Source organism: Bos taurus, chromosome 23, assembly GCF_002263795.3.
Source record: "Bos taurus isolate L1 Dominette 01449 registration number 42190680 breed Hereford chromosome 23, ARS-UCD2.0, whole genome shotgun sequence".
Taxonomy (NCBI): Eukaryota; Metazoa; Chordata; class Mammalia; order Artiodactyla; family Bovidae; genus Bos; species Bos taurus.
This window is the reverse complement of record NC_037350.1, coordinates 9,567,890-9,591,569: the sequence shown is the minus strand read 5'-3', so window position 1 is coordinate 9,591,569 and position 23,680 is coordinate 9,567,890. Positions and strand designations below refer to the sequence as shown.

Sequence of the window (23,680 nt, the reverse complement as noted above, 5' to 3'; positions counted from 1 at the left end):
TGAACCACAACATTATTTTACCTTCTGTTTTGAACCCATTTTTCATTTTCACAGGTCTGGTAAATTAGTTCAAATTTCGCTTTTGTTTAAGTTGGAAACAGTTATAAATAGTATTGTTGTCCTATTGTAGTTAAAGTGTTTAGATAGTTATCATTCTTGGTAAGTTTAGAATAGATGAAGAAGAGCTCAGATGTATAACGTTGGAGAAGCATCTAGACTAGGAGCTGAGAGAGAGGGTTCAGACTGTGGCCAGCTCTAACTGGATGTTGCCTCTCTAGCTTTAGCTTCTTTCATGTACAGTGACACAAGGGAAGCTGTCTTGATTGCTAAGGTCCTACTAGCCCTAAAAATTCTATGACCAAATTCTAAATGTTTATGAAAGTTATAAAAATAATAGGAAATTCTCTTCAGTATATTAATAAGCATTTAGAAATCTTGTCTATAACATTTAAAAATTTTTTATTATGAAAATTTTCAAACATACAAAGTAAAGGATTTTTCACCTATGCTACAGTGACTTCCCTAACTCAGCAATTTATGTTTTAAAACTGGAGGTTTTTGTCAACTAAATTAAAAGGAAAAACTTTTCCCAGTTATAGGCAATACCACAAAGCTACCACTGCTAAATTAAATCAAATCTTGCTTTTGGTAATATTTTCAACGGGAGTCATTTTTTTTAATGTTTCACTGAAATAATTTTTTTTTTTCTTTAATCCATTGTATATTCTTGCCTCCTTTGTCAAAGATAAGGTGTCCATATGTGCGTGGATTTATCTCTGGGCTTTCTATTTTGTTCCATTGATCTATATTTCTGTCTTTGTGTCAGTACTATACTGTCTTGATAACTGTGGCTTTGTAGTAGAGCCTGAAGTCAGGTAGGTTGATTCCTCCAGTTCCATTCTTCTTTCTCAAGATCGCTTTGGCTGTTCGAGGTTTTTTGTATTTCCATACAAATTGTGAAATTATTTGTTCTAGCTCTGTGAAGAATACTGTTGGTAGCTTGATAGGGATTGCATTGAATCTATAAATTGCTTTGGGTGGTATACTCATTTTCACTATATTGATTCTTCCAATCCATGAACATGGTATATTTCTCCATCTATTAGTGTCCTCTTTGATTTCTTTCACCAGTGTTTTATAGTTTTCTATATATAGGTCTTTAGTTTCTTTAGGTAGATATATTCCTAAGTATTTTATTCTTTTCGTTGCAATGGTGAATGGAATTGTTTCCTTAATTTCTCTTTCTGTTTTCTCATTATTAGTGTATAGGAATGCAAGGGATTTCTGTGTGTTGATTTTATATCCTGCAACTTTACTATAATCATTGATTAGTTGTAGTAATTTTCTGGTGGAGTCTTTAGGGTTTTCTATGTAGAGGATCATGTCATCTGCAAATAGTGAGAGTTTTACTTCTTCTTTTCCAATTTGGATTCCTTTTATTTCTTTTTCTGCTCTGATTGCTGTGGCCCAAACTTCCAAAACTATGTTGAATAGTAATGGTGAAAGTGGGCACCCTTGTCTTGTTCCTGACTTTAGAGGAAATGCTTTCAATTTTTCACCATTGAGGATAATGTTTGCTGTGGGTTTGTCATATATAGCTTTTATTATGTTGAGGTATGTTCCTTCTATTCCTGCTTTCTGGAGAGTTTTTATCATAAATGGGTGTTGAATTTTGTCAAAGGCTTTCTCTGCATCTATTGAGATAATCATATGGTTTTTGTTTTTCAATTTGTTAATGTGGTGTATTACATTGAGTGTATTACATTGGTGTATTACATTGTTAATGAGGTGTATTACACCTCAAGAAACAAGAAAAAAGTCAAATAAATAACCTAACTCTACACCTAAAGCAACTAGAAAAGGAAGAAATGAAGAACCCCAGGGTTAGTAGAAGGAAAGAAATCTTAAAAATTAGAGCAGAAATAAATGCAAAAGAAACAAAAGAGACCATAGCAAAAATCAACAAAGCCAAAAGCTGGTTCTTTGAAAGGATAAATAAAATTGATAAACCATTAGGCAGACTCATCAAGAAACAAAGGGAGAAAAATCAAATCAATAAAATTAGAAACGAAAATGGAGAGATCACAACAGACAACACAGAAATACAAAGGATCATAAGAGACTATTATCAACAATTATATGCCAATAAAATGGACAACGAGGAAGAAATGGACAAATTCTTAGAAAAGTACAACTTTCCAAAACTTGACCAGGAAGAAATAGAAAACCTTAACAGACCCATCACAAGCACGGAAATTGAAACTGTAATCAAAAATCTTCCAGCAAACAAAAGCCCAGGTCCAGACGGCTTCACAGCTGAATTCTACCAAAAATTTAGAGAAGAGCTAACACCTATCCTGCTCAAACTCTTCCAGAAAATTGCAGAGGAAGGTAAACTTCCAAACTCATTCTATGAGGCCACCATCACCCTAATACCAAAACCTGACAAAGATCCCACAAAAAAAAGAAAACTACAGGCCAATATCACTGATGAATATAGATGCAAAAATCCTAAACAAAATTCTAGCAATCAGAATCCAACAACACATTAAAAAGATCATACACCATGACCAAGTGGGCTTTATCCCAGGGATGCAAGGATTCTTCAATATCCGCAAGTCAATCAATGAAATAATTTTTAACTTTCAGAAAAGTTGCAAAACTAGTACAGAGAATTTCCTCTTAGCTTCCCCTTTACTTAACCACAATACATTAGCAAAATCAGGAAATTAACATGGATTCAGTGCTATTAACCATTCTGCACATCTTAACTTTAATGTCACCAGTTGCCATGTCGATGTCCTTTTCCAGCACACCATCAAATTCAGCATCCAACATTGTAATTTAGTTGTCTCCTTCAATCTGTGACAGTTTATCATCTTTCTTGTTTTTCATGACTTTAACACTTTTGAAGATAACTGGCCAATTATTGTAGAATATCCCTTAATTTGGGTTTGTCTGATGTTTTCCCCTGATCAGATTGAGGATACACATATTTGGAAAAATACCACATAAGTGATGTTGTGCCCTTCTCAGTTACCAGGAGGTGCATGACATTGGTGTCTCACTGCTGGGGATATTAACTTGGATCACTTGGTTAAGGTGGGGTCTATGTTTTTCCACTATAAAGTTACTGTTTTTCTGTCCATAATTATGAAGTATCTCATTGGGAGGGAAATATTAGGAAACTATGGGAATAACCTCTTTTACATCACACCTTCACACACTAACTTTAGCACCCTTGAATGAACGGTTTTTGTATGCAACAGTTATTACTGTGGTATATAATTTGCCTAATGGTGACTTTTCTATTTCCACTGTTTCTTCTACATTTAGTTAGAATTCTGCTGTAAGGAAGAACTGCCTCTTCTCCCCTGTTTGTTTATTCACTTGTTTATTTACACCAGTATTGACCCATGGATATTGTTTTATTCTGTAGGTTATTGTTCATTAGTACTCTTGTTGCTCAGATTGTCCTAGATTTGGAAATTGAAAATTCCTTCAGCTTGGCTCCTTTGTCCTTTCAACACTGTTTCTTGAGCACATGCTTGCTTTGGACACCACTGGATGCTCAGGGTTTATTTGGTTAATTTTCCTGCCCCAGGTGTAGAATCAGCCATTTCTCCAAGGAGCTCTGATTCCTTTTCCTGGAGAATGGTATTTAGAAATGAAGATCTGGGTGCTAGGTATACTCAAGCTATGGAATGTTATTGCTTCTAAGGGGTCCAGGAAACACATGTACTTCAATGTGCATCTGTACATATCTATGTATACTTCTGTATTAGTATGTGAATATGTATTAACTCATTATTGACTAGAAACATATTAATACATTTTCTGTCACCTGAACTTTATTGACCAGAGACTTTTCAAGATTTATTTATAAATTGCTGGCCACAGGTGTTAGTTTCTGCTGAAATTCCCTGGTCAATAATACGTTAAAAACTATGGGTACGTACTGACACTTTCAGTTTCACCCCATCACAGATTTGTTTTAGCCTTCTCTCTGCTTCTTTGAAACTGCTTTCTCCTACAGTGAGAAACCTGGCTCTCATTATCCACAGTATATTTATTTATTTGCTTAATCATAGTATACACAGAAAGCAGTTTCAGAATTGCTAACCCATACCCCTCCAATATTCTTGCCTGGGAAATCCAATGGACAGAAGAGCCTGGAGGGCTACAGTCCATCGGGTCGCAAAGAGTCGGACATGAATGAGTGACTGAATGCACACACACACACGCACACCACCCCCCCCCCACCCCACCCCCGTGAAAAGCAGATTTCCTAAGTAGGATGTGTCTTGAAAGTAGTTCCTTTTGTCCTGAGCCTGTCATACACTGAAAATACTACTCTCCAACTTAGGTTAGTTCTCTCATTTTCATTCCCTTCGTTGTGGTTATGTTACTCACTTGTAATACAGTTAAGTTCATCTGTTATGTTTGCCTTCCATTGGAGTTCCCCTCACACTCTGGTTGGTTTTAATTATTTGTTTTTGGGGTATATGAAACATTACCATGATTCTAGATGATATAAAAAGATACACTCAGAAGTGTTATCCCCCTCATCCTACTAACCTGTCCCCATTACCTCATTATTTCCATTCTGTTCCTAAATTTCTCCCTCTTATAGGTAGCCAGTCTCATTAATTCTTGGTTTATTCTTGTATTTTTTGGCAGAAATGAGCAGATATATTAATTTTTTCTTATAATCCCTTTTTGCATGAAGGATAATATTCTATCTTATTCTATCTAATATTCTATCAATATTCTATATTGATATATATTATATATTGTATAATATATTGATAGAATAGTAGAGATCAATGAGTTCAGTTCAGTTGCTCAGTCGTGTCTGACTCTTTGCAACCCCATGAATCACAGCACGCCAGGGCTCCCTGTCCATCACCAACTCCCGGAGTTCACTCAAACTCACGTACATCGAGTCGGTGATGCCATCCAGCCATCTCATCCTCTGTCATCCCCTTTTCCTCCTGCCCCCAATCCCTCCCAGCATCAGAGTCTTTTCCAATGAGTCAACTCTTCGCATGAGGTGGCCAAAGTACTGGAGTTTCAGCTTTAGCATCATTCCTTCCAAAGAACACTCAAGACTGATCTCCTTTAGAATGGACTGGTTGGATCTCCTTGCAGTCCAAGGGACTCTCAAGAGTCTTCTCCAACACCACAGTTCAAAAGTATCAATTCTTCGGCGCTCAGCTTTCTTCACAACCCAACTCTCACATCCATACATGACCACTGGAAAAACCATAGCCTTGACTAGACGGACCTTTGTTGGCAAAGTAATATCTCTGCTTTTCAATATGCTCTCTAGATTGGTCATAACTTTCCTTCCAAGGAGTAAGCATCTTTTAATTTCATGGCTGTAGTCACCATCTGCAGTGATTTTGGAACCCAGAAAAATAAAGTCTGCCACTGTTTCCCCATCTATTTGCCATGATATATATCTATATATAGAGAGAGAGAGATAGATATCTATGTATTAGATGTGTATTATTATCTATATTATCTATAATATATATCTACATATTGATATCTAATATTCTATCAACATGTTATATTGATATATAATATTCCATATAGAATTCTTTCTATTCTAATATATTCTGTGAATAGAATTTTTGATATATTGGAATAATCTTTTATATAATTTTATTCTTTTCTGTCTCTAAATAATATTAAGAAAAGGCAATGACTAATTTTTTTGTCTCTCTTGTTAGTTTGTATTTTCCTGGGGAATTTTAGAGTAAATGGTTTATTCTTTTTTATCCCAGAAGCCCTTTTGGGTTTTCTGGAACAAATCAATTTTATAAAAATTTGTTGTATTGTCAGTTGTCAAGGTTAAGGTGTTCCGCTCTCCCTCTGTGAAACCTATATGAAGCTCTTTGCAACTCTGTGTGGGAGGAGGACAGAAGGTTGACTCAGAAGTGGTCCCTGTCAGAAACCAAGATCACCTTGTTCCTTTTAAAGTCTTCTCAGTCTTGTCTTGACTGATGTGCCTTTTTTGCAGCATCACTATAGACTATTCAAAACCAAGTAGAAATCCTAGAACTAAGGCCAGTTGTGAAAGAAAAACTACAGACAGTGATCATCCATTATAATGTGTCATTATAGATATACAAGAGGGACTGAGTTTCCTGTCGTTTCTGTATAAAGGTACAATGAATAGTCAGGGGAAGGGGCCCACAGGCTTCAGAAGTGATAGACACGAATTTTGAATCTCAGAATCACTATTTGATATTTTTATGACTTTAGACAAGTTACTTAATCACCTTGAGCATCCATCTTTCTCATCTGTAAAATGAGAAGAATAATTTTTTTACCCCCACAGATTGTTGTGACAGTTAAGAAAGGTGCCTAGAATGTGGCAGACACTTAATTTCTTTATCTTCTATATTATGTTTATATCATATGTTTTGCTGTCTTTAAATAGATTTAAGGAAATAAACCCTAGACTTCTCTTTCCCTTATACTCTCCAGCCAATCCATTAGTAAATCGTTTTCCTCTACCAGGTTTGATCTGGAACCCATAATCAGTTTGTCTTTGGTAACAGTCTTTAAAATAATTATATACCTTCTTAGTAATCTTACCTAAATCATATTTCTCCAGGATTTTTGTTGGTTGGTTTTTTGAAGAACAAAGTTATGGATGGAATCAAAAGGCTTATATTGAATTGTGATCTTTTGTTTCCTTTTAATGGTTTCTTTGTGGAAGACAGAATTGCACATTAATTTGACAGAACTTAATCTTTCTCAAAGAAATTGTGATATTTTACTCCCTCTGTCAGGATCCTAATGGTTGCAAATCAATAGATCCTGTTCCAGTGTGTGTTTTTATGTCAATTAAGATGACCATCTTGTAATTTTTATGCAATGTTGTCCTTTTTCCATTAAAGAAAAGTTACTGTGTTCTAAGGTCCTCTAATTGACATTATCATGATGACTGATACTTTAGTCATCATACTTTAGTTTCATTGCCAGTAGTGGCTACATTGTTACTTTTAAGCTTTGTTTTCTTAGAAAAACCAATTGACTGACATGCAACTCTGAAGAGCTACCAGCTCCTCTTCCCCCACCTCCCATCTCTCACCTCTTCTGATTTGTTAACTTTGTGCTTGGAGTAGGTACATCAAAATGCTCTCTGAGTTAAACTAACTCTTACCTCACAGTACTTTCAACCACATCTGAATGCAAAGAGTACAGACAGTCGGCAGTATTTTCAAATGTGGAAGTTTCAACAGAGTGATCTACAGGGAGTTGAGTTGTTGGGAGTACCCTTCCCCCTCACCTTTCCCTCCACGAATCCCACTGAAATGAGAGTTGGGGAAGGGAAGGGGATAGATGGAGAATGATTTCAAAAAAGAGGAAGAAATCTATGTTAGTGGTAGAAAACAGGAAAACTTCAAGAAGTATGTCAAAAATTATGAAGAATTTCTGGAATATGTAGATAAAATTGGACTGATGGAAACTAGACTCAGGAAACCCAACCCACAACAGGTGTAAAGACCTCTGCAGAGCTACATACTGTTCTTTTCCATAGACTTGGGCAGAACTCCAAGCTTGGTTAGCTGGTACAAGGGAGCCAAAGCAGGCTATGGGGCAATCATAAGGGTTGTTATAAAACAGTATGGAACAGCTGGGCCAGCAAGCTGCTTATGTAGCAAGTTCTCAACTTTGGCTGAATTTAGAATTACCTGAGGAGCTTTTAAAATCCTGATGCCCAGGTCTCAGTCCAGACCAGTTAAATAAGAATATTAGATCTCAAAGGATGGAACTCCAGGCATAAGGATTTTTTTTTTCATATAATACAAGTTGTATAATTGGGTCAGTGACTTAACATGTAATTTTATTTAATGATACATAAATATTAATCAAACACCCAGGAATCAGACAGATGTTAAGCAGCTAGACGAATTCTCTAAGGAGGTTATGAGCAGCGACTTCCCCAGCAGTCCTGTGGTTATGACTCCATGGTTCCAATGCAGGAAGCATGGGTTCGATCCCCAGTCAGGAACTAAGATTCCACACTTGGTGTGTGGTGTGGCAAAAAAGAGGTTACAAGCTGAGTTTCTTAGAATTAACTGCTGTTTATGAGAAAAAATCAGATTTCTAGACCAAAACAGATTGTAATTTAAGAGGACTGGGATGGGGTCTAGAAATCTGCAAATTTAAAAAAAAAAACTCTCCAAGGGATTCTACTTTGCAGCCAGGGATTCAGAATTACTACTGTAGGGCTTGGCTGTGACTTTTGCTCCCAGACTAAAGTCAGTAAGGCTAGATTTCTGAAATAAAATAGGGATCTGCCTCGGAAGACTCCATGTGTTAGGACTTGGACTGCAGAATAAGAACATAAAGTACCTTTGAACTTTGAAAACAGATTTGAAGGGGGAAAAAGTGAAAGAGCAACTCTGCCCAACAGTAAATAAGCTGAAGTGTCTTGTTCCTGAAGTAAAACTTTCTCCTACGTCACCAGTGGAAAAAGGTGTCCCCAGCCTTCCTGTGCACATCATCTCAGCACATAGTAAATGCTCAATAAATATCTGTGGGCTCTTCACCCAGAGATCCCCATGATCAGCCCACCCTTCTTGGGAAAAGGCTTACCTAATCCAAGAGCTTAGAAAAGCTGTGCCAGCTAACTAAACTCACTTGATCTTTCTGAATCCTTCCTTTATAATATGGCCAAATAATACAGAATCCTCAGCAGATTCTGAAACAGAAACACTCAGATAGACTTGTCTAAGTATTCAAAATACTAATACAAAATACTAAGAAATAGAAGAGAACTTTCAAAATACTAATTACTATCTTCAGAGATATTTAAAACAGGATATTGAATTCATGACTCAAGATCAGCTTCTCTGAAAATGAAGAAGATAAGAAAGTATCTGTAAATTAAGAATGTGATTATCAAAACTGGAATACCAAGGAAGGATTGAGAAGCAAAATGGACAGTCTCAGAATCCTGAATTAGTGATACAAAAGATGGTAAAGAATATCTCAGAACACAGAGAAAAAAACCCAAAGAGATGAAAAATTAATCAAGGATAGGTAATATGTATCTTCCTAGAGGAAGAGAGAAGAATCTTAAGATTGAAAGGACCAGTTGATAGTGGCACAGGAGTGCATTTTCACCTACATACATCCTGATGAAATTCCTCCCTCCCTCTTTCTTTTTTCTTTTCTTTTCTTTCAGTTGAAGTATAATAGACTTAAAATATTGGTTTCAGATTGGGTTGGCCAAAAAGTTCATTCAGCAAGCTGATACTGAATGAACTTTTTGGCCAACCCAATACATTAACAAAATGATCACTATGGCAAGTGTAGTTACCATCTGTCATCATATAGGGTTATTACAGTATTACTGACTGTATTCCCTATGCTGTGCATTATATCCCTGACATTTATTTTCTAACAAAGTTTGTACCTCTTTATCTTCCTCATCTATTTCACTTATCCCCACTCCCCTCTGGCATCCCTGTTGATTTCTGTATCTGTGACTCTGCTTCTGTTTTGTTACACTTGTTTATTTGCTTTGTTTTTTAGTTTTCACATGTACATGAAATGAGATGGTATTTGTCTTTTTCTGACTTACTTTACTTAGCATAAATACGACGTCCATCCATGTTGTCATAAGTGGCAAGATTTCATTCTTTTTATGGCTGAGTATATCTGCTGAAATTTCTTAATTCCATTACTTAAAATTTTGCATGCTTCCAAAACTGTGCAAAGGACTAAGAATCAGAATGACCTTGTGAAACTACATACGAAAAGACGTTTTAAGCATTGTCTATGAGTATTTTGAACCTAAAATTCTATCCCCAGCCAAATTCCCACTTAACTATAAGAACAAAATTAACTACTGGGAGTATGCAGACTTGTGCCCTTTTGGGGGGTGGGGGGGAAATAGGATATACTAAAACGTCACAAAAGATAAAGCCAAGAAGTGAAGACTCAGCCATAAGAAACATCAGTGAGCATAAAAGTAATTTCCATACCAGGACAGCTGAAGTTGGGATCCCTGAAATGGTAGGACTAATGTTAAAAATAGTAATTGTTTAACAGTCTGGGTCATTTTAACAAAATGAGATGCAGATGGGAAATGAAGGAAAATGAGAGGAAGGAAATTGGCTAAAATGATTTTCTTACTCAGATTCTGCCGATTAGTTCAGTTCATTTCAATCGTATCCAACTCTTCGCGACCCCATGGACTGCAGCATGCCCCTGTCCATCACCAACTCCCGGAGCTTGCTCAAACTCATGTCCATCAAGTCACTGATGCCACCCAACCATCTCATCTTCTTTTGTCCTCTTCTCCTCCTGCCTTCAATCTTTCCCAGCATCAGGGTCTTTTCAAATGAGTCAGTTCTTCACATCAGGTGGCCAGAGTATTGGAGTTTCAGCTTCAGCATCAGTCCTTCCAATGAACACCCAGGACTGATTCCTTTAGGATTGACGGGTTTGATCTCCTTGCAGTCCAGGGACTTTCAAGAGTCTTCTCCAACACCACAGTTCAAAAGCATCAATTCTTTGGTGCTCAGCTTTCTTTACAGTCCAGCTCTCACACCACAGCTTTGACTAGATGGGCCTTTGTCAGCAGTGTAATGTCTTTTTAATATGCTGTCTGGGTTGGTCAGAGCTTTTCTTCCAAGGAGCAAGCCTCTCTCAATTTCATGGCTGCAGTCATCATCTGCAGTGATTTTGAAGCCCCCAAAAATAAAGTCTCTCACTGTTTCCACTGTTTCCCCATCTATTTGCCATGAAGTAATGGGACTGGACGCCATAATGTTAGTTTTTTGAATGCTGAGTTTTAAGCCATCTTTTCTACTCTCTTCTTTCACTTTCATCAAGAGGCTCTTAAGTTCCTCTTCACTTTCTGCCGTAAGGGTGGTATCATCTGCATATCTGAGGTTATTGATATTTCTCCCGGCAATCTTGATTCCAGCTTGTGCTTCATCCAGCCTGGCATTTCACATGATGTACTCTGCATATAAGTTAAATGAGCAGGGTGACAATATACAGCCTTCCCAATTTGGAACCAGTCCGTTGTTCCATGTCTGGTGCGAACTCTTGACCTGCATACAAGTTTCTCAGGAGGAGGTTGAAATTAGTTCACATTGATAAATATGTGTGTGTGTGTGTGTGTTAAATGATTTGTTCAAAATTTAATCTTAGGTGCCAATAAGAATAGTATGTAGAACTTCCAAACCACCAGCATGAAGTGGGGAAGTAAAGGAACAAGGAAAATTTGACTGAACTAGTAAAGGTAATAAAGGAAAAATAACAAGAAAACATTATATAGGAAATAAAAAATAAGATGGTAGGAATAAAATCAATCAAAGTCACCTATTACAAAAAATATGAATGAGGTAAAGTCACCTATTAAAGGCAGAAATTCTCACGAGGTTAACACAAAGATGACAACAAAATATAGGTATGTGTTCCTTATAAATAATACATATGTTCTTTATAAATAGCACCAAAAACCAAAGTGAAAGAAAGTGAAGTCATGCAGTCATGTCCAACTCTTTTGTGACCCCGTGTTCTCCAAGCAAGAATACTGGAGTGGGTTGCCATTTCCTTCTCCAGGGAATCTTCCCGACCCAGGGATTGAATCCGGGTCTCCCGCATTGGAGGCAGACGCTTTAACCTCTGAGCCACCAGGGAAGCCAAAAACCAAAATGGTCCAAAAATTGAAAATAGAGGAAGGATTTAATGTATGCCCATGTTGAAATCTGATAGAGCTATCATTATTAAATGCAGATCAAAATTACAACAAAGTATCACCTCACACCAGTCAGAATGTCAGTTATTAAAATCTATAGACAATAAGTGCTGGAGAGGATGTAGAGAAAAGGGGACCCTCTTGCATGTTGGTGGGACTATAAACTAATACAGCCACTATGGAGAACAGTATAGAGGTTCCTTAAAAAGCTAGGAATGGAACTACTACCATATGACTCAACAGTCCCATTGCTGGGCATATACCCTGAGAAAACCATAACTGAAAGAGCCACACGGACCCCAGTGTTCACTGCGGAGCTTTTCACGATAGCTAGAACATGGAAGCAACTTAGATGTCCATCGACAGACGAATGGATACAGAAATGTGGTACATATATACAATGGAATATTACTCAGCCATAAAAAAACACATTTGAGTCAGTCCTAATGAGGTAGATGAACCTAGAGCTTATTGTTCATCCACCTAGAGCCTGTTGTACAGAGAGGTAAGTCTGAAAGAGAAAGACATGTTGTATATTAACACATGTGTGTGGAATCTAGAAAGATGGTGCTGATGAACCTATTTGCAGGGCAGCAGTGGAGACGCAGACAGAACAGACTTGCAGATGCAGCGGGCCAAGAAGAGGGTGGGACGAACGGAGAGGGAAGCGTGGAAACCTGTGTATTACCATATGTAAACTAGCCAGTGGGAATCTGTGTGACACAGGGAGCTCAACCCAGTGCTCTGTGACAACCTGGTGGGGTGGGGTGGGGTGGGAGCTGGGAGGGAGTTTCAAGAGGGAGGGGACATGTGTATACCTGTGGCTGATTTATGTTGATAATACGGCACAAACCAGCACAATACTGTAATTATCCCCCAATTAAAAATTCTTTAAAAAAAGAAATCTGATAGAACTATGAGGGTTTTTCTGGTTTTGTTTTTCACATGCTTTAATGCCCTAGCAAATTTTGTCCAGTAAGAGAGAGCAGTTCTTGAAACCATTTTATTAGATATTTTCACAAAATAATGTTGTATGGTACTTGGGTCTAGAGCTTCCCTGGTAGCTCAGCTGGTAAAGAATCCGCCTTCAATGTAGGAGACCTCGGTTCAATTCCTGGGTTGGGAAGATCCCCTGGAGAAGGGATAGGCTACCCACTGCAGTATTCTTGGGCTTCCCTGGTGGCTTAGATGGTAAAGAATCCTGCAATGCAGGAGACCTGGGTTGGGAAGATCCGCTGGAGGGCATGGCAACCCACTCCAGTATTCTTGACTGGAGAATCACATGGACAGAGGAGCCTGGTAGGCTACAGTCCATGGGGTCACAAAGAGTCTGACACGACTGAGCGACCAAGCACAGCACCTGGGTCTAAAATGGATAGTGTTTATTCTTTCAGATATTTCCATTTTACATAGTTCTAAAGGCCACCTCATGCGAAGAGTTGACTCATTGGAAAAGACTCTGATGCTGGGAGGGATTGGGGGCAGGAGGAGAAGGGGACGACAGAGGATGAGATGGCTGGATGGCATCACCGACTCTATGGACATGAGTTTGAGTCAACTCCAGGAGTTGGTGATGGACAGGGAGGCCTGGCATGCTGCAATTCATGGGGTTGCAAAGAGTCGGACACGACTGAGAGACTGAACTGAACTGAACTGAAAGGCTGCTTAGTCACTCAGTCGTGTCTGACTCTTTGTGATCTCATGGACTGGAGCCTGCCAGGTTCCTCTATCCATGGGGATTCTCCAGGCAAGAATACTAGAGTGGGTTGCCATGCCTTCCTCCAGGGGATCTTCCCAACCCAGTGATCGAACCTAGGTCTCCCACATTGCAGGCAAATTCTTTACCGTCTAAGCCACAAGGGAAGCCCATATAGCTCTAAAAGTTATCTTCAAATCCTCAGGTAGAGTAAAATCTTAGTAGAAAATAATCTTTTTGTTATTTAAAAATTCAGCCAATGGACCATTTATTTTAGAATAGTACTAAAAACAAAAGCTGCATATCAGTGAAGAATTTAAATAGCTCTTAAGTTTATTAAAAATAGGAGTTCTAATATATTCAAAAGGGAAAATTCCTATAAATGAGTGAAAATCACATTTTCCTTAATGCCTTGTTTTCAGATTAATCATTAAGTAAATATTTACTTTCTGGCCCTGAACTGTGTGTTGTACACACAGTTAGACATACTGCGAGGTACAAAAGTGTAAGAGATTGCCTTTGCCTGCTTTGAATTTTATTCACATTTTGACAGCACTCTCTGTGGAGCCATTAACTGGTTTCTCATACCAAGTTCTAATTTTTGTTTAATCTGGTATAATTTACCACTCATTGCAGGAAAATAATCATAGCTAACGTTCATTGAGTTCATCTCTGTGTAGCCGCACATAATAGTGTTTTCACATAGTAGCTGCCCTGACATAAAAATGAATGATGTCAAGTATTGGGCTAAAAGTTTTAATTCAGTACCTAATTTAATCCTGTCAACAGTTAGCTAACATTATTTCCCTAATGTATAGATGAGGAAATTGATCTTCGGATAATTTAAATGACCTTGCCTAAAGCCACAATTAAGTGACTGAATGGGACAGGAATCCAGCAGTGACTCAAGTGCTATACTAGCGTGAAGAGGAGAGACTGGTGAGGAGTTTTGTTGGTGTAGAATGTATTGCTATGTGTATGCTTCCTGTTTAGACTAAGACGTATAACCATTATTCAGTTCAAGCAGCCAGGCTGCATGCCCGCTCTCAGCTAGCTTCTGTCCCTCAGTGCCTTGAGCAGCCTTCCAGTGGGGGGAGTTGACTGCCGTGCCTGAGGGGAGCAGTTTCTCTTCTGCTCAGTGATTAATATGCCTCTCCTGATTTGAGAAACCTATCTCTGGATCTGCCTCTTCAGGGGGTCATTAAGATCCCACTGTCTCTTGGGTGCTCTGCTCTATTAGGCAGGAAACGCAAGCAGAGAGAAACTCCCTTGGCATGAAGTAGGCAGCAGAGAAAACCCTTGCTGAGTGGGAGTAACCTGTCGCAACCTGGTTTTCTCTGGCTAAATGGCCAGTCTTGTCTAGTAGTAATGCCATTACAACATTCCCATTCAGATCCCCATGACCCAGTAATTGTTTTGGGAATGAGTGCAAAGCTATCAGACACCAACTACTATAATTAGAAAAGAGAAAAACACTCACCAGAGCTAACGTCTTTAGGCTGGAGGGATTACAGCACTTTTTAATTTGTTTTAAGGTTATGGAGCCTCTTTCTCAGTTTTGCTTCCTAAAATACAAATTATACCCAAAATGCAAGTTTTTCGATTCTTGCATTCCAGTTTTTTTTTTTCTTTCCTTACTGCAGTGCACTCTTTCCTTTCCCCCCCTATTTTAATCGGAGTACAAATTGCTGTCAGCACATCGAGTTCATGTGCCAGCCACATTCAGAACAGGGTGTTCTGTGCTCTTCAAAACAAAATTGCTCTAGGGCAGTAAGAGAACAATAAGTCAGAGCTCCAGTTTAAGTGATGTTTTGCAGCAGACCAGGCTCACTTGATGTGGTTACACTCGGATTTCGAGGGGAGGCTCGGGTAATTCAGTTTGGTTTGATTTCGTGGGGTTTGGAGGATCTCCCCCCTTTAAGTTACGTAGACTTGAAGTTAAGAGAAAATGTCCCTTTCTAACTTGTGTATTTCTTTCTCTCCCCAAAAAAAGCCCTAAGTAGAAGCATCCTGTATGTACTTTTATTCTCTTTGGGCACGTCATAGATCATTTACTTCCCGTAAATCAGGGTGGTTGGAATTAGCAACAGACCTCCTGAGCCCTAGAGGCCGAGCTCCCAGTGAGTCATGATGGTTATTATTAAATATTTATTAAATGAGTATTTGCACTAAGTGATACAAGGTCAAAAGCAACCACAGGTCTTCCACAGCCAGAGCTGCCATGGTTTTCTTTGGTAGCAATTGTTGAGACAATTTTTTAAAAAGCAGTTATGTGGGAGCCAGACGTGTCTGCATCTGTCCCCATGATGGGGGACCGGGACCCTGCTGTGGCGATCCGCAGGCATTTCTGTAGCTCCAGGATGGGGTGTGAATTCTCGTCAGCTGTCACATGAAACATGTCACACCAGTGTTCCAATTTTAGAAACCAGTTAACCTAGCGATAGGGTTTGCTAGTAGATGTAAAGAATCAATGGGCTCTCTACTAGCTAAGGCTATAACACCTCCTCTTGCACTGACATTCCAGATAATTAATGTCAATATTAAAAGGTTTTATATACACACACAGACTGCTGTGTGTGTGCGCACGTGCATATCAGTTTAAGATTTTGTGGTACTACAGTGCTTATTCAGGTTCAACCTAAAAGAGATTTAATAGAAAAAAAAAGATTAGTTTCTCTATAAGGTAGTAAGTGTTTGTAAGCATTATTGCAAATGTTTCCCTATTGGGTGGCTAAAACACTGGTTCTCCCAGTATTATCTCTCTTAGACCAGCTGCGGTGAACTTTTTTTTTTTTTTTTCCTTTCTTAATTATACTTTAATTATAATTTGACTTGAACTTTTTTTTTTTTTTTTTGCTTGCTTCACTTATCTTTCCCAACATGTTTATTAGTAGCCAGTCTTTTCTTTCCCTAACATAAAGGGGTTATCACATGTAAGGAGAATTTCTGAAATCATTTCTATAATCTTCAGATCAAGTATATGCATCAAGCTGAAAACCAGCCTAGGAAACTGACACACAGGCAGGAATCTTTCACAGAGTCTCTGGATTTCCTGTTTTGAAAACACATTCAAAGTTGATCAACCTAAAACCACAACGAATGTACTGATAGCTTCCTCCCCCACTAAATGTTCTCTCCTTCAGGGAGGAAAACACTTCTAACAATAAACCTCACACAGAAAAAGTTGTGAGCTACTAGGATCATAAATCTCAATGCTTGAGATGTGCTACAGTACGTGGGCTGAAATTCACTTTGCTCAGCAAATCTTTTTTACATGAAAAGTGTCATCACTTTTCTAAATTTCTTAGGCAAATTTTAAAATATATAAGAACATAAATTTTTTTAGAATTCTCAAATCCTTTAGAAATACGAGCTTTTACTCTAGTAAAAAAAAAATCTTAAAAAAAAAAAATTACTTGGCTGTGCCAGGGCTTAGTTGCAGCATGCAGACAGACATTTAGTTCCCTGACAGGGATGGAACCCAGGCTGCCTGTACTGGGCGCACGGTCTTAGCCACTGGACCACCAGGGAAGTCCCTCTAGTAAAAATATCTTAAGCTTAGAATTTCCTGCAGAATCTCTCAGGTGTGTACGTATTTGAAAATAATAAAGTTGAATTTATTTGGGACTGTTTCCGAGAGAACTTTCACCGTGCTGCAAGCTAAGTTGTATTTTATATAGAATGTTCCAAAGGTGAGTTAATTGAGAGTCATCTGTATCGAACAGAATAAAATTCCTCTATTCCAGCTCCACTCTGAGAGCCAGTCTAGCTGTTGCCCCTGTTTAAAGGGTCTGACTCGAATCAGGCCTTCTCTAGTTTGGCCCAAGTGTCTGGCTCCATCCTGTATCTGTGATGGGAACAAATCAGGATGGTATTAATCCTAGTGATTAGAAAAGGGTAGAGAACTTGAAAGCATAAATGTCCATGTGACATTTTGGCCCCTAGTATCTGTGCCACTGCTGTTTACTTTTCAGGGTTTCTCTCATTTCCTAGGCCTGGGCTAAAGGTAACCTGATCAAATTACAGGAATTAGCTTTGAAACTAGTTTCTGGTCTGTGTCTAGAGTTAACATTACTGGGTCATAGAACTATAGAGTTGTAGAGTTTCAAAGGAGCTTTGAGATTCAGAAGTTGAAAAGTATACGTTGGAATTGAATTTGTATTTGGAACATAACTGTCTCATCGAACGGGTGTAACAGAACAAGTTATGTTTAGTCTCTAAAGCAAGTTATTGATCTAAAGTAAAGTAGCCCAACCAGTCGTAGAAAAGAAGCATTTTAGGAATTCATTACATTTGAATCGAGGCCATTATATTACAGAAGCAGGAATAAAGAATTTTTTATGAAAGATAAATTTTTATATTGCTTTTTGGCTGCTGTGCTGTCGTGTAAACCATCCATTTTTCTTACTGAGTCAAAGACCTAAATGGAAAGGAATGAATATCCTTAATACTAAACATAGTTGGAAAGTTTCAGAGAATTGTTTATCCCAGAAGGAAAAGTCTAACCAATCAAGAGGAAAATACATATCTATATGCATTTTTCCTATATTATACTAACATAAAGCCACTTATCTAATATGAAATTACCCTGAAAATGAGCTGAGTTTGAGTGCAGTGGCTAAGTAGGCCCTGAGAAATTGACCTCTTAACATTTCTGAGGAGGTGGCTGAGAAATTTGATTTTTCAAGTTATAGTAGACTTGATTCCTTCACATTTTACATTTATTATTCCACTAAGGGATTACAGCTGTGTTATTGATGATGTTGCCTTTGGCTTTTCCATTTTATTTAAACATGTTTGTGAATGAGGTTAAAGCTCTTAAAAAAGGGCTTCTGTATTCAGTTAACCCTCGTATATCACTGGAGAAATAGCCATTCAGTTGTTTTTCAACCCAGACATCTGAAGCCAAGAAAATGTTTAAGCCTTTATCTACTTGGTATTAAATTTGTGGCATTTTGATAATTACCTACTAAATAATTAGTTTTTCTTGTGTTACAGTAGAGGATGTCTCTGTCAGGTTAAGTTAGAACTGTTTCCACTTTATTATCTGCTAAACTATCTTATTCATATAGTTACAGTAATTTTTAAGTTTAAACCTAAAACAGAAATAAATATGATTGAGCTTAAATTTCCCAACTGGGTGGACTAAGCTTCAACAGGACATAATCCATATGTCTCCAGATGCAAAGAAGAAGGGGAAATACTCTTTTATCACGGCCCTACATTAGCCAGTCACAAGGAGCAGCTCTGCTGACTGTCCTGTCTCCCCTCTCTCAGTCCACCTGGAAGGCCGCTGTGGTGGAAGGACGTTTGACTGCAGAGATGTGGGGTTCATCGTTGGTGAAGGAGAAGACCACGACATTCCAATCGGAATCGACAAAGCCCTGGAGAAAATGCAGCGTGAGGAACAATGTATTTTATATCTTGGACCACGGTAAGCAGTGTACTGGTTCAGTACACAGTGACTGAGGTTATCTAAAGAACAGGGATACACTTGTTTTTTCAATCAGCATTTTGCTATTTTCAGTGAAGTTAATGCCAAGAGTGGAAACAATTAATTAAATCAGGCTACAGTTAGAGTGAGTTAATGGGCCTTATAATATTACAGAGGTTTGTAAGCCTGTTCACTTGATTGATGTGTGTTCAGGATAGGACTGACAGGCGAGTTTTGCTTCTCTGTTTGTTTTGCCGGCCATGTCGCCAAGACAGGAAGCTCTTGCCCCTTCTCCCTTTTTCTCTGAATTAGGCTGGAGGCGGTAAAACGTGGGGGCTGGAAGTAGAAGCAACATTTGGATGATTTATTACCACTTGAATCTGTGCCACCTGTTCTTATACAGACTCTCTGAAAAAAGAGTGCTCTTCCTGGATCTAAAGGCAGAGGAGATGACTCATTTTTGCCTAAATTTTTCCCATCATAAGGATATCCATTAGCACTTCCAAGCTTAGAACTATCAGACACTAACAGTCTCTCTTGTGAAAACATGTTTGGTATTATTTTTAGACCTAAAATTATACCATGGATCTAACCCTTCTATCTTGAGAAATGGACCCTTGAGAGAAACCAGGGTGTTTTGATTCTATTTGTGTGAAAGTGCATCTGCTTATCTCGTGTCTCCTCTCTCCCTGGATCCTTGGGTTTCAGTCAGTAGGATTTTGAGTTACTGGGAATCCTGATGACCTGCACTTGCCAATAGGTATTCTTGTGCCTTTTGTACAATTGCTTGCCTTGTGTAGCCTTAGTCCTAATCCAATGGCATATTTACCTTTGCCCTGACGCTTGAGTCATAATTGTATTTCTCAAGTGATGTTCCAGTCATGCCACTAATCCACTTGAAAAGCCTTGCAAAATGCTCTACATCTCGAACCCTTTAGAGCCTTCACTGAGGCACCTTTTATTTAATACCTTCTTTTTCTCTGCTTATTCCTTTCTGAACTAGTATATTCCCACCTTTGTGTTTTATTTGCATTTACTATGTAAATAGTAGTATGTACTTCACTCAGATGAATCTAGTTCTCTCTTCTATAAGAACCTATTTTTTAACTCAGGTGGGGCATAGACAGGCCATCACTTCCATATCTAAGTAATATCTAATTATTTTTAATCCAGCATCCCAAAGTTACATTAGTTCTAAGCTCATATAAAGAGAGTGGTATTTATGCACATATATTTTCAAATTTAAGTTCCTTGCAGAGGAGTTCTGCTTGTATTGTAAACATATTATATGAATCAGTTTATTACATTTTGACCTAGCTGACAAGCCAGTTGTGGGAACAGATGTCTCAATTGTAATGGGCAGAGAGAAGCCGGAGTTACCCTTATATTTATTAATGCAGATGGTTCCTTGCAGGTTTAAATTGTGGTTTTAAAAAAAAGAAACAAAAAACATGCAGCTTACCGGCCGTGTATACTTGACTCTAAGTCTGTTTCCCTTTCTATAAAATGGGGATAGCAGTATCTGCCTCACAGAGTTGTGGAGGACTAAGTAAGAGAAGGCATGTAAGGAGTGTAGCAAAGTGCCTGACACACCCGGACCCTCAGCATATTGGCTGATATTGCTGTCCTGATGACTCTCCCATTTGACTCTCAGACCACAGGGAAAAGGAAACCCTGTTTTAACATGTGGTAGATTTTTCAGGCATAAAAGTAGGCAACAAGTTTTCATGAATTTCTAGGTCTAAGAGGTTTTTCATATGTTTTGTGGAAATAGCATGGTTAGAAAGGAACACATTATTTCCTCTTTAAGATGTTGCTTAGTATGTTAAGGAGTCACGAAGTGCAATGCCTGTAACAGGAGACTGCCCACACGTGCACCATGTAAGTAAGATCTGTATATGTAGAGAATCCGGGCGTGCGGGGAGTGTGTGCAGTGAATTCGCTTGTCTTACCAGGTTCCCACTTAACAGACACACTGCAGCTGAGTGTGGCTATAAATATGGCTATTGCAAATATGTGTTTGGTGTTACTGTTAGGGTCACCTGTATTTCATTCTCCAAAAGATTTCCAGGGCATATACCTTCTCTTTGATTCTGACAAGACTCCTTGACAGGATGTTTTCATAATAAAGAACTCATAAAACACATCCAGAGAATCCCATTTTCTTACCTCTCATCAGGACAATGTCTTTAATATTGTTTTAAATATGGTGACTGGTTAATTTTTCTTGTTTTAGGTAAAGTATGGCTAGTTTTAACTTTTTTCTTCCTTGTCTTCTGTACGGCACCGACCCCAAACAAAAACAGGCTGTCAAGATCCAGAGTATCTCATTATGAGGCAGTGTGGTTCAAAAACTAAACAATTATCTGGGACCCACACAGTCTGAATTTAAATCCTGGCTCCACCACTGCCTCTGTGTGACTCTCAGGAAGCACTTCTGAGTCTTAGTTCCTTCATCTGTAAAAAGGGAATAATCGCATGTAAGGTACAGGTGGTGGTTGTGTGCACAAAAGGGTATAATGGTCATGAGCAATCAGTGTTTCTCTGCTCTCCGCAGGCGCCTGTCAGTTTATGAACATTGATACTGGATTCCTTCTGTTACTGTAACCCAGCCTGTCTTTTGGTTAAGCCTGAAATTCCATTTGTGGTGGTCTTTCACTTGGGCTCCCCAGGTAGCGCAGCAGTAAGGAATCCACCTGCCAGTGCAAGAGATAGTGGGGTCGATCCCTGTGCTGGGAAGATCCTCTGGAGAAGGAAATGGCAACCCACTCCAATATTCTTGCCTGGAGAATCTCATGGACAGAGGAGCCTGGCAGGCTACAGTCTATGGGGTTGCAAAGAGTCGGACATGACTGAGAATGCATGTCTTTCAATCAGATGAATTTGTGGGTCCTTCCTCACCCTGCCTAATCCAGAGTAAATCAGACAAGCTTCTGTATAATTGGAAGTCAGTTTAGATGCTCCCAAAACAGTTCCCTGGGATTGTGTTCCATATACCTCTTCACAGAATGGACTGTACAACTACGCTGTCAGTAAACACAGCGCTCAGCAAGGACTCACCTGCCTACCTGCTTCCCAGCAGTTAAAGAATGTCCTTTATTTACCAGATGGCAGGAACAAAATAGGAGATACAGCAGTCTGAGAGCTCAAAGTAGAAAACTAGTCACCACTTCCTACAGTTGGCCACTGGTAATTATGTCCGCTTTTATTTCTTTGCTGAAGATACCCTTTGCCCTGCTATTAAAACCGCCACACCCCATTCCTACCAGCTTTCAGTCCGTCTCTGTGCCTTCTCTGGCTCTAGCTTCCACTGTCTTGTGTGACAGTGGAGGTATGTGAGTAAACATTTTCTTCCTGAAAAATTGAGGCAGGGAGGAGAGAAGTGGTGCAGACAGCAAGAGATGAGTGTTCCTACTCCAATCCTCTTACCCCAGAGAAAACTGAAGCTATTAACACATCAATCCAGTTTTGGCATCTTTCATCCCATAGCCTGAGTGTTTGAGTTACTAAGTTTTTTGCAGTGCCATTCCATATATTAAAGAGAAGTTGGCTTGAAACACATGGGAGTAGAATTATTCCAGGGAACATTTTCCTATTATGCTGGGCATTGTTCTACATGCTGGGAAACCGCTGAACCAGACAGACAAAGCTCCATCAGAATTTCCGTTCTCGTAGACGTGTGCTCCCTCGAATGCCTTGCATTTGTTAAAATCTTAAATGGTCTGAAAAAAACAGATTTCTGTATCCTCAGTAATTGTATTCAGTAAGTTTGGCTAAAAAACGCAGTGTTTTGTAGTGTTACAGCCAGGGAGCTATGGGAATGCAGTGCAGCGTGTTTCTCTTGATGAGGCATTAGAGCTTGCTGGGGCTGCTTTTTTACATTATATTTTGTGTTTTCTAGTATGCTTTCTAAAAGTCTTGAAGAAATACTGTGAGGATATATATCCTTTCTGGTGTGTGATCCTTTCCCCCCATTTATCTGACTGGAAATGGCACTTCTGGAAGGGGACAATATTTTAAAGTTAAAAGCTCATTAAAACATACCTCTCCCACATAGCACTTTAACAATTATAGTGTCTGTCTTCTCTAGGTCCTGATGAAGCTTCAGCCCTGATAGTCAAATAGTGTCTGTTTTTTTTAAAAAGAACTAGATATAAAATCAAACAGAGAAAAAGACAGTGACATTTACAATTATATTAAGCAAGCTGTCCCAAGGAGTCCAGGTGTTGCATCACACAGGAATGTAAGGAAGAAGACTAAATGGAGCCTGGCTTCTTAAAAAACCACAGCAGTGGTACTTGGCACTGTATGTTCTGACCAACATCTGGTTTATCTTCAGGGTCTCTGATGTGTGTAGTTTGCAAATGAGAGCTCTATGCTAATGTGATGCGTCAAGATACCGAAGGAGGTGCCTGGAAATAAACCAGTTCTTTAAAGTTGTTTGTTTTTTTTTTCCCCTCTCCATTTCAGATATGGTTTTGGAGAGGCAGGGAAGCCTAAATTTGGCATTGAACCTAATGCTGAGCTTATATATGAAGTTACACTTAAGAGCTTCGAAAAGGTGAGAAAATACCAACTTCTCTGAAATCATGACAGATTTTCTTCTCCATCCACTTCTTGTAAATTAGTATCTTACATTACCAGATGGTATAGATAGAAGGTATTTGTATGTCGTGCTTTCCATGACCGAGTTTGTCCCCTGTCTCTGATGCTGCTCCTAAAGCACAGCACAGCTGATACACAACCAAGGAGCCCAGGGTTCTTATTTTGTTCCTGTGTGTCAGCCTTTTTTTTTTTATTATTATTAACT

General features: G+C 38.8%; 1 protein-coding gene across 5 annotated transcripts in view; it reads left to right on the top strand.

Moving 5' to 3' along the window:
• Nucleotides 1-23,680, top strand: part of FKBP5 (FKBP prolyl isomerase 5) — a 122,213-nt gene that overhangs the window by 86,262 nt on the left and 12,271 nt on the right. For all 5 annotated transcript variants that reach the window (XM_005223348.5, XM_005223349.5, XM_024983659.2 and 2 more), the window contains 2 exons: nt 18,714-18,870; nt 23,341-23,431. In XM_005223348.5, coding sequence (XP_005223405.1) covers nt 18,714-18,870; nt 23,341-23,431 — 248 coding nt within the window. The remainder of the gene's footprint in view (nt 1-18,713; nt 18,871-23,340; nt 23,432-23,680) is intronic.